Source organism: Eulemur rufifrons, chromosome 7 (genome assembly GCF_041146395.1).
Source record: "Eulemur rufifrons isolate Redbay chromosome 7, OSU_ERuf_1, whole genome shotgun sequence".
Classification (NCBI taxonomy): Eukaryota; Metazoa; Chordata; class Mammalia; order Primates; family Lemuridae; genus Eulemur; species Eulemur rufifrons.
Genome location: NC_090989.1, coordinates 48,053,510 through 48,066,529, shown reverse-complemented (window position 1 = coordinate 48,066,529; position 13,020 = coordinate 48,053,510). Strand labels below are relative to the sequence as shown.

At 36.1% G+C, this 13,020-nt stretch overlaps 1 protein-coding gene across 1 annotated transcript in view; it reads right to left on the bottom strand.

Moving 5' to 3' along the window:
• Window positions 1–8,627, bottom strand: part of ZPLD1 (zona pellucida like domain containing 1) — a 37,236-nt gene extending 28,609 nt beyond the window's left edge. The window contains exon 1 of the mRNA XM_069472568.1: window positions 8,514–8,627. Within this exon, the coding sequence (XP_069328669.1) occupies window positions 8,514–8,619 (106 nt within the window). The 5' untranslated portion in view covers window positions 8,620–8,627. The remainder of the gene's footprint in view (window positions 1–8,513) is intronic.
• Window positions 8,628–13,020: the final 4,393 nt, after the last annotated feature.

The following is a 13,020-nucleotide window of genomic DNA, read 5'->3' as shown; positions in this document are numbered from 1 at the left end:
GTAAACATCTCTATGAAAAGCAATTCTGGAGGTCAGTCTATAAAGTAAAATAAAAAGGTAGAATGTACCAGAATTGAATATACAAGATCAATGCCACCAGTTTTGTTCTAAGCTAGAGGCTATCGGTTCTATTTATTTTCTAGTTCTAAACTATATGTCACTTCATGTGAACAAAGTATTCCAAAAAAATATTTATTGTGTAAATATTATGTCGGTGTCTGTGCTAGGTTCTAAAGATAAAAACATCAACAAGAGGCTCCATTCCTTCAAGGAGCTTCTTTATAGAGGAAAAGTGGACAATTAATATGTAGCATGGTAATGATGTGCTAGAGGTTTGTAAACAACACTATATACAACCTTGTCTTGTTAGAGAAGAGGTGTTTGAAAGGGATTGTAAGGAAGAAATGAAATAGTTACAACCGGTTAAATTTTTATAACAAATTCACTAAATGAATTTGTTATTCATTTAGTGAATAACACTAATGAAGAGAAGGGGATGTCACTAATGTTTAGGTTTCTAGCTTTGATGAACAGGTGGATTATCCCTGAGACAAAGAATTCAGAAAGGAGAAAGATAATGAGCTCGGTTTTTAAGAGGCTGAGGTACATATGGAACATTGAAGCAGACATGTACAGCAGGTAGTTGGAAATATGAGTCTAATATTTGGGGGATAGAATAAAGCAAGAAATACAAATTTGAGAATTACCAAGTATCAACATACCAATAATAATAGTAATAGCTGAAATTATCCAAGAGAGCGTTCAAGTAAAAAGAGAAATAAACTGAGAACACAAAAATAATATCAAAGTTGCCCTTTGATGAGACTTATGAGTCTTTCCCTAGTTTTCCCAATGGAGTGTAATCCTCCTCTTGTACTCTATCCCATATCACTTTAACTGTGGATCTACTATATCACTTACATAATATTTGGGAGTGAATATTTGCTTTTCTATTAGATTATGAACTCACTGAGAGTTCTGAGTTTTCCCAGAATGCCTAACAAGTACTCAGCAAATGTTTATTAAGATATATTTAATTCAGTTCTTTCACAGCCTGCATGGTTTCTAACTCTTTAATATCAAGTTCCAAGATTCACAAAAAATATGTGCACAATTGATATGGGTTCATATTGACTGTTTGTCCAGATCTCCTATTTCCTATCTGTACTCTGCCAATTGCCTGAAATTATGCCCCTGTTTTCAGAGTTTTTGATGAACATCAAAATCCTTATTGTCATATATTTTCTGGCTTAAAATTGAGAAAATGCAACCCATTAAATAATATTAAATTAATAGATTTTTGCAAGGTATTTAGGTATTTTACCTCTTTAACTGTATTGGTCTTGGTAACTAGCTATCTTGCCTCGTTTTAAAAAGTGAATTTTTAAAATGAATTTTTAACGGTGATGTATTTTTTTTTTATTTCAGCTTATTATGGGGGTACGAAAGTTCAGGTTATATATATTGCCCATGCCCCCCCATCACCCCGAGTCTGAGCTTCGAGCGTGTCCACTCCCCAGACAGTGCACATCACACTCAGGTGATACATTTCTTGATGTCTACTATCATAATAGCAAGCAGGGGCATGATGGTCTACTAGAGTTGGCATAAACACTATGATTCTGTAAAAACAAAGCTAGCAAGGTCATCATGAGGACCATGCTTTAACCAGCACTTCATATACTCTACTGTGCAGATGAATCACCAAACACTCTTGTTAAAATGCAGATTCTGATTCAGTAGATCTCAGGTGGGTCTTGAATTTCTGCATTTCTTACAAGCTTACAGGCGAAACCAATGTTGCAAGTCTCTCAGTCAGTGCAGGCGCTAAGACACAACTACACATTTGGGTGGGATAGAAGCTAACTCTTAGGTGCATTCCACTTGGTGGGGTTAAGCACTCCCACCAAATCTCTATTTGCATGATTTACATGCTTAAAAGAGGGAAAAGTTTGTAAAGTGACAGGAGAGAAAAAGACAAAAATCATTAATGGGGTAGGAGTGTGTCAGGCTGGCTTCTTTATCTGAGGAACTAACTAGTTTGAATCTCAGGGAAAGAGGGCTCACAAAAGGCTCTGTGAGACAGCTCAAGTAAGTTTACTTTAGTGCTCTGGTAGCAACAGTGCAAAACAAAACTGGGAAGAGAATGTCTTCTCTTACCCTTATCTCTACCCCATTCCACAAACCATGGCAGTTTAATAACTGGAAGAAGCAGAACAGCCCACCTCAAAAAGGCAGCTATGACAAGTGGCCCATTGTTTTCATGAAAAGCACTTCTACCAAAGGTAGTGCCCACGATACTGTGGTCAAGAAGTTCAGAGTAAAATAACTTGAGTGGATTTTTCCTGAGCATGGTTTAAATCCCACCCTGGGGACTCTGAAACAACCGGAGAAGACATAGGGTAGGGTGGTGATCCACAGCAGAGGTTCTATGCAATTCGGATGCAGGGATTTCTGAGAATATCATCACACTTGTATCGATGGGCTGGTTTGTATTACTTAAAAGTAGTATTGGTTTAAAACTAATAGTATAAACAAAAACCTATTCAATATAGTAGGAGGAACCTTTTCTGTATGCTGGAGGGTGTTTTGTAGTGCCACGGAAAATCTCACCTGGAAATAATTTACTTACTGGGTTCCAATAAATATTCCAATACTAATTTTTACCCTTTTAGTAGATTATGAGTTGATTTATATATCATTTCTGCTTTTATCTCTAAAATAAGAGTAGGGATATCTGGCACTACATAAACTTACAAATTGCCTACAGAACAGATGCCGTATACGTTGTTTTAATTCTTTTTTGAAAGTTACATTTCCTTTCACCAAGCTTTTAGACAATATTGAGGCTTTGATGCTCAAAGAGCAAGAAGTCCTAAAGGGGTATTGATATTTCATCTACGCAAAGTACTAACAGCTGATGAAGAATTCAAAGTGGATTAGGAATGCAAGTTTCCTCTCTATATTGAACAGGTTTCTTGCCACCTCAGTTTTTTATCACAACATCTGTTTCTCGTTAGCAAGTGCAAGCTGTTTCCAGTGCTGTAGGACATGCATACCCTGTCTGAGGCAAACTTTGCAGACCTATAATCACACTTGCTGCTTCACGTTCTTTGGCACCAGAAAAGTTTGGTCATCTTTTTCAGGCAGCAAAAAAGCATATGGGTTTTACTTACAAAAACAGAGGAAGTAGAAAATTCATGCAACTATAGAAAGAAGTATAGACCCTGAATTATTCAGTCACTGAACTTACTAATTGCTCTCTTCACTGCACCTTATCACTGTAGATTACTCAGAATGTGATAAACAACGGCTGCCTGGATCAGTTCTTCTGCCTCATCTGGTCTAGTAATTGCAGTCATATGTGCAGAGTGGGAAGCAGCATCCTCTTGACAACTTGAAGACAGCAACACTACTACCAAGTAGGAAGACAGGAGAATCAGCCTTTCGCATCTACACAGAGGGCCAGAACATATTCCCCGGGAGAATTACTCCATTAACCACTCTTACTTTGCCTTTGGGCACAGGACAATGCAATGGCTAAGCAAAGCCTAACATGAAATTAGACAGTTCATTTTGTTTAATTCACCCATGAATTCTATTGTTTAAATCATTGAATCTCAATTTTATTTCCTGTGGAACACTCGTGTTCATTGAAATATTAATAGGTATTACGGGAAAAAAAGATTTCCTTCATGAAGCAGGTCTTGAAAAGGCTAAACAAATTCCCCTACCACATGACTTTTCAGATTTTTTAAGGTGGTAATTTCCATTGTGATTCTCCATCCCAACATCATTTTAATCCTCTGTTTCCCTAACTATAAACTGAGGATTAAAAAAGATTTTTTTAGGTTTTTTTTTTTTTAAGAATAGAAGAGAGAATTCTGCAATGTGCCTAGTACTCAATACATGGAACCTATTGTCTGCTTCCTTATTAGTGTTAATAGAATATACAAGTTATGACAAGTTATAAAACATGGACTCACATTCAGTTTTCCCTGTTTATTTCACCATTAGACAGTGTCAAGCCATGAAGTTTCTGGTGCCATAAACCCATTTCTCTCCTTGGTTGTGCCTTTATCATTATAGACTTCTTTAGAGGCCAGAAATTTTAGCCTGACCCTCATATGTTACCCCCTTTCAAAACAGGGGGCTAGTTTCAGAAGATATCCATCCATCATAGTGGCCAAGTGAATTTATCTGTATATTTTACTCTGGCCAAATAATTCCTTAGTATTCTGAAAATCAACTACGTTTTGAGTTTTATTCTGGAAAGATCACAACTAAAAGTGGTACAAGAGTCTGCTCCTTGCTATTAGTTTGGATATTCAAGAGTTAACTACCTTTAAAAATAAATGGTATCCCTTTAAATTTCAATGAATTAGACCATGGTGGTTCTCTTGGCCCCACGAAAAATGCCGTGGAAATGAAAGAAAATAGTTTTAATGTTATGAAACAGCAAAGGTCAGATAGGGTGAGATGATTACTCTCATCGTTATTAACATTGCTTTGCATTTAGATAGCCCTTCTCCTTTGCCAGACTCATTCTCATTCTGTCCCATTGCTTGGGTTTGGAGCAGCTTGTGGGGGTCCTGATGACATCTAGGGTGATCCTGATGTGGAAGAGAAGCTGTAAGTCAAGAGGGCAGTACGCAATTAATCTTTAGGCTTTATTTGCTCACTCTGATCTTCTTTCTGCAAACAACCTGCAAAAAGTGGGCATTAAATACAAACTTAAAGCCTCTCCTGGGGCTTCTGCTTTATTTAGATTTTAGGTTTTTTTTTTTTTCAATACAAATTTTAAATTGTAACTCTGTGTCTGTATGTGTGTTTTAATGGGTGTGTGCACATATGTATGTGTGGAAAGTTTGGAAATTTGTTGTCTAAGCCAGATAATACTAAAATGAGTAAGGAAAAACACAAATTAAAAATAAGAAGCTTAATTCTCCCTGTTGGAAATAAAGGAAGAGAATTCTTCTCCCACCTTTTTTCTAGAGCATTTACTTCAGAAAACTTGTATAATAATTACATGTACTTTCTCCTCTCTTTGAAATGTGTATAAATCCTTTTGAAAACTAGATGAAACTTTCATAAGCTTTATGATCCAGGAATGTCTTTCTCAAGGGCCTGGGAGCCATCTCTTTGAAATGTAACTGTCAAGGGAGCTAATACCCCTTTCTCCTAGTTTCTGTGTAAGGGTAGGAGGCTAACTTTGGTGTGAACCTCACTCCAAATGACAAAACTACCTCCTGTCTCAAAGACTTAAGTTAATTTTTCCTCTGGATAAAGGCAATAAGTTAACACAGATGATCACCCTATTTACCAGGTAAAGTTGGGATGAACTAGGTGTGACAAATGGTACTGTCAAGTCCTCTTCTTTGAGAACTAGTTATTGTCTATCTTGAAAGCATATATGTAATGGGTTCTATCTGCCTGGCTATATAAAAAGGTGAGATTTGTTCTGTCTTTGCAATTCCCTTCGAGATTGCCTGTGATGCTCAGCATACTCTGGTTTAATGATTACTCAGTGATAAAAGTGTTTTCTCTCTCTGCTACCTTGGCAGAGAGGATTTCTGGATTGGGAGATTTTGTTTTTAATTATATTTCCCCAACACATTATTATGCTTTCGATTAGAATAATGGATGCAAGCAAAATAATAGAATATACTATCACTTCTTAACCGTAAATGTACCTTAGACTTGTCTGCAGGGTTTAAAACACAGATTCCCAACACTCCATTCAGGGACTTTGACATCACATATTTGGGGTGAAGCAGGGGAGTCCCCACTTTTAACAACTATCCCAGGTGATTTTGATGCAGATGGTCAGTTGATGCCATTGCAAATGGATGTTTTAACATAATTTTTTAACTTACCATATGATAAATACTTCCTTCTGCTGTCCTAGTCACTTCCTGGCTCATTAATATGTTTTATTTACCTTTAAATAACTACCACACCAGCCAAATCCTCCCTGCTGAGCAATCTTTTTATGATTTGGCCTTCGTATCCATCCATACCAGGGTCACGGCTTGACCACCCTCCCTGGGCCCCAGTCACTCTGATGAGGGCCACTACCTCCCACTCCACTGAGACGGTGAACAGGGTTAGCATCTGTCACCTTTTCCGCTGTGTCTGTATCTCTCCCTCTCTCCTAAATCAAAGGAATAGCTGCTATTTTCCCAAGGTTAACTCTTTCCCACGTACCATTGATCTCTTCCATATTTTCTTTCCTCATTACATAATTATTTCTTCATTACTATGTCCAGTTTCTGAATTACTCCCCCCCCCCCCTTTACTCACATATGCTCAGGCCTCTCTAATCGAGAACACCTTTTTTCTCATTTCAATTTCTGGTTCAGGTTACTCCTCTCTTTCTTTCATCACAAAGTTATCTAAATAGTAGCCCGTTTTCATACCTTTCATTATTCTACCACCTATTCATTGCTCACTCACTGTATGGGGATTCAGCCCTCTATCTTTAGTTCAAACTCTCTTCTCAGACCCAGGTCCCTATTTCCCATGATTGGATAGAAGCCGCCACTATACATTCTAAAAACGACTCAAACCTATTACTTCCAAACCCAAACTTTCCTTTCTAAAACATGCAAGTGCCCTATGTTTTTGGTGTCAGCAGCATCAACATGCAGTTGTGCAAGTTCAAATTATCCTCTAGCTATCTTTTCTCTCACCTCCCAAATAGAGTCACTTCTCAAATTCTGCTCAGTCCACCACAGAAGTATCTCTTAATAGTTGTCCCTTTGTATTGCTTCCACTGCCTTGCCTTCGTAATATTTCTTTCTGCTTTTCTAGTCTCTTCTAACTATAGTCCATTGTTCACATTTTTTCCCAATATCTGCTTTCTAAAACAAAATATGACCACATCAAACCCTTAAAAAGGTTTGTTTTAAAAAACTCAATGGCTCTTCGTTGCCTAAAAAATAAAGACAAAACACTTTCATTGTACGAAATAACACATAAAGCATTATTGCCAAAGCAATTGAACCTGAATTTACCCAAACCTCTAGCTCTAATTAGTTTACAGGGTAGACAGAAGAGGAGCCGTTGCAGTGAGCCAAATCCAAGTGTCACAATTCTATAAGACAAATGACCAAATCACTCAAAGAGATAAATAGTATTTTGAAAATGCAAAGGACAGAGGGGATATAATTGAAAATAGAGTAAAAGACACACCAACAAACACACTGTGTGGAGATTTAAGAGGCAAGTTGGCTAAGTATTAGATGATAATAAGGGATTATTAAGTTTATTAGATGTATACATGAAATATAGTGATTTTTAAATTCTTTTCCATTACATATAAATATCAAAACACAAACAATGAATTTATTTAAAATATTCTAGAGATGGGAATGATGACAGAGAGATGAAATAAAATTTACAAATGTTGAAAATTTACAATGCTGAGTGATAAATGTGAGTGCTCTTTTTCCTAATCTCTACTTTTGTATATGTTTGAAATTTTCCATAATAAAAAGTGTAAAAAAAAAAAAAACCTCATTTATGAGATTCAAAAGTATTAACCCTGCTGTAGCATACCTTTCTAGACTTACCTTTAGGTATTTCCTGCTATGATTTTTATATTTTACTTAATGCCAAACACTTGCATACCAGGTCTGGGTTCATGAAGACCTTCAGACACGTGCTGGCCTTTGTTCCGATGTAGATGTCTCATTTCATCTATGGGACTCCCTACTGAATGCTCTATGCAGGTGTACTATTTCCTAGCATGTGCCAAACATAGGAAAACTGGCAGGTTTAGAGAATGTAAAACATGGCCAAAGGTATTCAGGTTGCATGGCAGACTTGGAAAAGTATTTCAGATGATCTAATCTTTATTTTGTAAATGTCGAACTAACTATGTAGTTCTATAACTTTAGCTAATATAAAATGAGAAATACTTAAATGAAAGGTTGATTGCCTTCTCACTCAGTGCAGATTTTAGGAACCTGTGGGACACGTCCATCAATATGGTCAAAATCTCATGTCACAATATTTCTTAGTTTCTGTGAAATTTATTCTGAAGCTGATCTGTGTGCTTTGGTGGTTGTCACCATTTCTTTGAAATAGTATTTTTTTCAGTATTGCATAATATTTCAAACATTTTCTTAAGCATATTCCTAAATAAATCTATTAGTATAAAAGAGAAGTTTTAAAAGTCTGAATTAACTTATAAAGAAAAAAGGCACAAATTAGGCAAATTCTGAATGAAATTAGCTTCTCCCAATTTTTATTAGTCACTAGCCAATATTTTTCACATCTGTAACCATCCACTGTATTAATAATAATATTAACTATGACGAACACTTTGTATGTTAATGTGGATATAAATTACAACTCTAGAAAACTGTCTTTTGTCATTTGCCTCTTGTTAACATTCACTTACTGTAAAGGATAGCTCCCCATTTTCCATATATATTTAAATGATTTGTTATTCAAACATAATTACTCTTTCCAGAGGCAATTAGAGAATAAATTAGGTTCAGACTTACCAGGAAATCTACTGTGGAGGTTGGCATCACAGTTGTAGCCATTGAACTGAGCAGAGCCTAGAAGCACTCTAATTGTTAGAAGCAGCAGCAACCATATTTGTTCCATTGCAAAACCTAGAAAAGAGTTATTTGTCATATGGTTATCACCAGCCTTCACTCCTACTCACTAGAGAGACTGAGGCTGATCTCAGCTCACTGTTGGATAAGCAGTCTACATCAATGCAGTTAAAGCTCACTAGAGGAATGAGGATTACCAGAAGTAACTATCAGCAATGAAGGAAGAGGGTTTGGTTACACTATTTTAATATTATTTTTAATGTTTGGCTTTAGTTGTCTAAAGCTGACAAAGCTAGACTTTTGTATTAGAAGATAAGGTGTAACTCATAAAGTTTACAAAACAAAAATTCTGTATTACAAACAGGAAGAGCTCAAAACAAGTATCTGGCAGACTAGAACAGCATAACTAGGCAGACTGACCAATTTGGAGACAACTCTACACTTTATAATACCAACATGAATAAAATCACAGCAACTTGAATACTCAGTATTTGATTCTGAGAGAATTCTCAATACTTTTAATGACCAAATAATGTTAGAAAAAATTTTCTCTCCACAAAAGAATGTGGACCAGACTACTGCCACTTTTCAAAGTCAATAGTTTGTGTATCATTTTCTCAGGAAACACAGGGATACAATAAAAGGAAAAGCAGGCATGTACTATGTATGTGAACAACATCATAGTTCCTCCAATTACTGTTCCTTGGTGAGTAATAAGGACAGACACAGACATATGAAAATATTGAATTCTTAGAAGAGAGTGATAGAATGTGTTTTTAAAGATGTCAATGTGGGTTGAACAAATAAATAAAAATTCACTTTAGTCCACCTTATTCTCAGAGCATAGTTTGCACGCTGAAAAAAATATTTTGGGTTGGTGGTTTTGGTCTATGCCTAAAAAGCAAAAAGAAAATAAAAATTGGAAATGCTGTACTCAAATAATTTAGTGAATTTTAAGTGCTTGGGTTTTGGGGGGGGGGGAAATGGTGTTTTTGCTATCCTTAAAGATCTGCCCTTAGCTAATTAATAAAGTCTTTAGCAAAAGGAAGGAAATACATCTTGCTTTGAATCATCATTTTAAAATAACAAGTTTATGGTGAACAAAGTCATTTTGATGAGGATGTGGGAAAGGAAGGCATAAGTTTACTTTCAAAAATAGACTGAAAAAATTATTAATTCAGCAGGAGCTTCCTTCCCCTGGTATTATAACACAATATTCAGGCACAAACTTAATGACTTTGGAGAGAACAGTCATATGTCTGGTTAGTTCCGATTTCCTGTAACAGTCCATAAACAAAAGGCTCATACAGATGCCTAACCCAGACCCTGGGCTCCCTTGGGCTCACCCACGCCACCATTGTCAAGATACTTCGAGCAGAATAAAACTGCCCTGCTCTTTTGGAGTCTCTGGGAGACTGGCAGGAAAGAGAGCAGCTGAGTTCTGAGTGGTACACGCCACCAAACACGCATTTATTCCATGCCCTGCCACTGCCTTCTCATGAGTCCTGCTAACTCCCAGAAGGCACTGAAACTCTCACCCACACTGCTGTCTCCCAACACAGAGGTGTCTCCTAAGGATTCATGTGTGCCAGATTATTTACCTATCTATAGTCTCTCATTCATATTCCTTATAATGATTGGGTGAAGATGGAATTATTACTCCATGTCCAGAGGAAAAAAAATGAGTCCCGGGAAGTTTAAGTGACATGGAAAATAAGTCGAGGAACTAAAATTCAACCCCATGTCTTTCTGATGGTAAAGTTTGCTGCACAAGCTACCTAAATATCATGTTGTTAAATAAATATAATGCTTTCTTGGTTGTCATTTATCCTCAGCTGTTTTCTTTAGCTTTTTAAATCATATACATTTTAATAAATCTTTTCATCTGAAAAGTAATACATTTTATGTAATTAATGTGATTTGCTTAATAGAGATATTTTATAATATGGGCATTAGAAAGAGAAAATTATTTTTTACAAAAAGGAGAAGCCCTCATTTCTCATAGTAAAAACAGTGAAAAATATTATTATAGACTAAACTGAACACATCCATGCTTACCAAAAATGTATGAAAATCTCATGCCAGTTGAAACAACCTACTGAGAGCAGTAGTAATTCTTAGCTTTACAACTTTAGATCAAATCTGAAGTTGTCCAAAAAAGGCACGTGACCCTCTTTCACACTCTCAACAAAACCTATATAGCACTCTTATGGAGACTAAAACCTTTAATAATTTTTGTATGTATAAGAAGTAGAGGCAGAGGTAGAAGGAAGCTTGTTTTAACAGAAAATATATTGACTTTGATATCAGCAAGTACGGATTTAGATTCCTTCTTCACCATTCCCTAGATTTGTCATTTGAAGCTCGAGATGATAATTATAGCTCATAAAGTACAAGTGCATAAAGAAAACAGTATAGTTTAGACACACTGAAGATATTAAAATCTTAGTTTCAGGGCCACCACATTTTGATGTGCAGGTTGTGCCTCAAGCAGGGGCATCCAGTGGAGGCGACAATGACCAGGCCTAAACTCCTGTGGCCAAGCCATGTGTTCTGGAGCTAGACCGGAATACAGCGGTGTCCCGTGGGCCAGGGATGGCTCTGCTTAGTTGAATGATATTATTTGATTTACAGTGATATTTATACTGATCTGTGTATTAATATTAAGGTACATTAAGCAAGGGATTTTAAATGAATATGCATATCTCTTCCACAGGCAGTATCCATATTTTGAATCCCTACAATATTGGCAGTGCTTATGGCATTTTTGAGACTTCTGAGCTCTTTATATCCCACCTGCAAGTTAAAACAAAATTATGACTATTAACTTGCAAGTTTCCCATCCTCAACCTTATCTCCACCATTTCCCCTGCATATACAAAACCTGAGCATCAACTCGCATTTAGCAAGCTTGGAGATGCTACCTTACCACAGTCCCTAAACCCTTTGCTGAAACAGAATTGGTTGGGCTTTGGAAATTATGTTGAGACTCTTTATACTCATCAAAGCATAATGCCCTGGCTGCTCAGGCTCCCTACCCCTTGACAGATGTGATTCCAGACATGTGTGTTCCAGACCTGATCTGGCTAAAAAGGCTTAGTGGAGTTCCATGTCAGAAGGTAGAGACTGATTTCTGTGGTCTACTCTGGAATGAACTGAGGTTCTTGCTGTCCCACTATGGCTCTAGCAAACTCTTGTTAGAGAATCAAAGCAGAGCATTTTCCACCTTCTTCACCACATCTAAGTGCAACAACCAATGCCCCTGCTTTGGGGCTAACAACAGTTTATAAGACGGCCTAATACATCCAATATTACAAAATATTCATAACATGTTCTGAGATAATAATTACCTTGAAAATGTGTGCACAAGAGTTTTATATGTTTCTTATTTAGTACCTTCATAATTTTAAATAGATGGGGATAAGAGAAGAGAAAAAGGATTGCATGTAAAGTGTTGAATTTCAAGCAATTCAGAAGTGTTAATTTAAAAAGGAGATACCCACATCTCTGAAACTGGTATTAATAGACAAAGGAAGTCATATACTAAGTGATTTGCTGTCAAATATGTCAATATTTCTCATATTAAATTTTCTTCTTAAAATAACATCTTCCAACATATAAATTTCTAATTTATTTCCATAGGATTAAATTAGGAGTCAGAAAAATATAATTTCACCTTCAATTCTCACTCAATTTTATATAAATTGATATGCTTCTGTTACAAACACTGTTTTCTAAATTTTACATATCAAATAATCTTTTTTGATCTTCCTTTTATTGAGATTTGTTACTGTATACACCAGGCACCGTGCTGTGTTAAATATTCAACTACTAATATAGATTTAATTTTTACCCATGCTACAAATGTGAAAACCAAAGCTTAAAGTTTTTAATTGACTTGCCCAGGGTCACAGACCTAGTAAATGGCCAAGCAGAATTAAAAAATGTGCTTGACCTTTGAAATTATTACACTACTCTGACTTGATTGGAGTTTGTCAAATAAATAAAATTAATGTCCTGCTAATTTTCAGAAAGTAAATTATAATAATCATGTATGCTTAAAATATGCTTCGAACTAAATGAGTCAGATAACTGAGGCAAAATATTTTTAATATCTATACAATTTTCATGACCATTTCATTTAGGCAATGAGTTTACAAAGAATATTATTCTTTGCAAAAACTGACTTAATGCTAATACTAGTGAGTTTTAAGAGCTGTCTACCATAATGTTTTAAGTACTTCAAACATATTTTCTAACTATGAGATGGGTAATTTATCCTCCTTATTCTGGGGAAGAGAAAACTAAGGCACAGAAATGTTAAGTAACTCCTCCAAGCGTAAACAGACAGCCAGTGTTAGAATCAGGATTCATGCACAGGCACAACGACTCCAGAAACTAGCCTCAACTACTATGTGGTACCACTTTCCAGAAAATGATGCATATAATG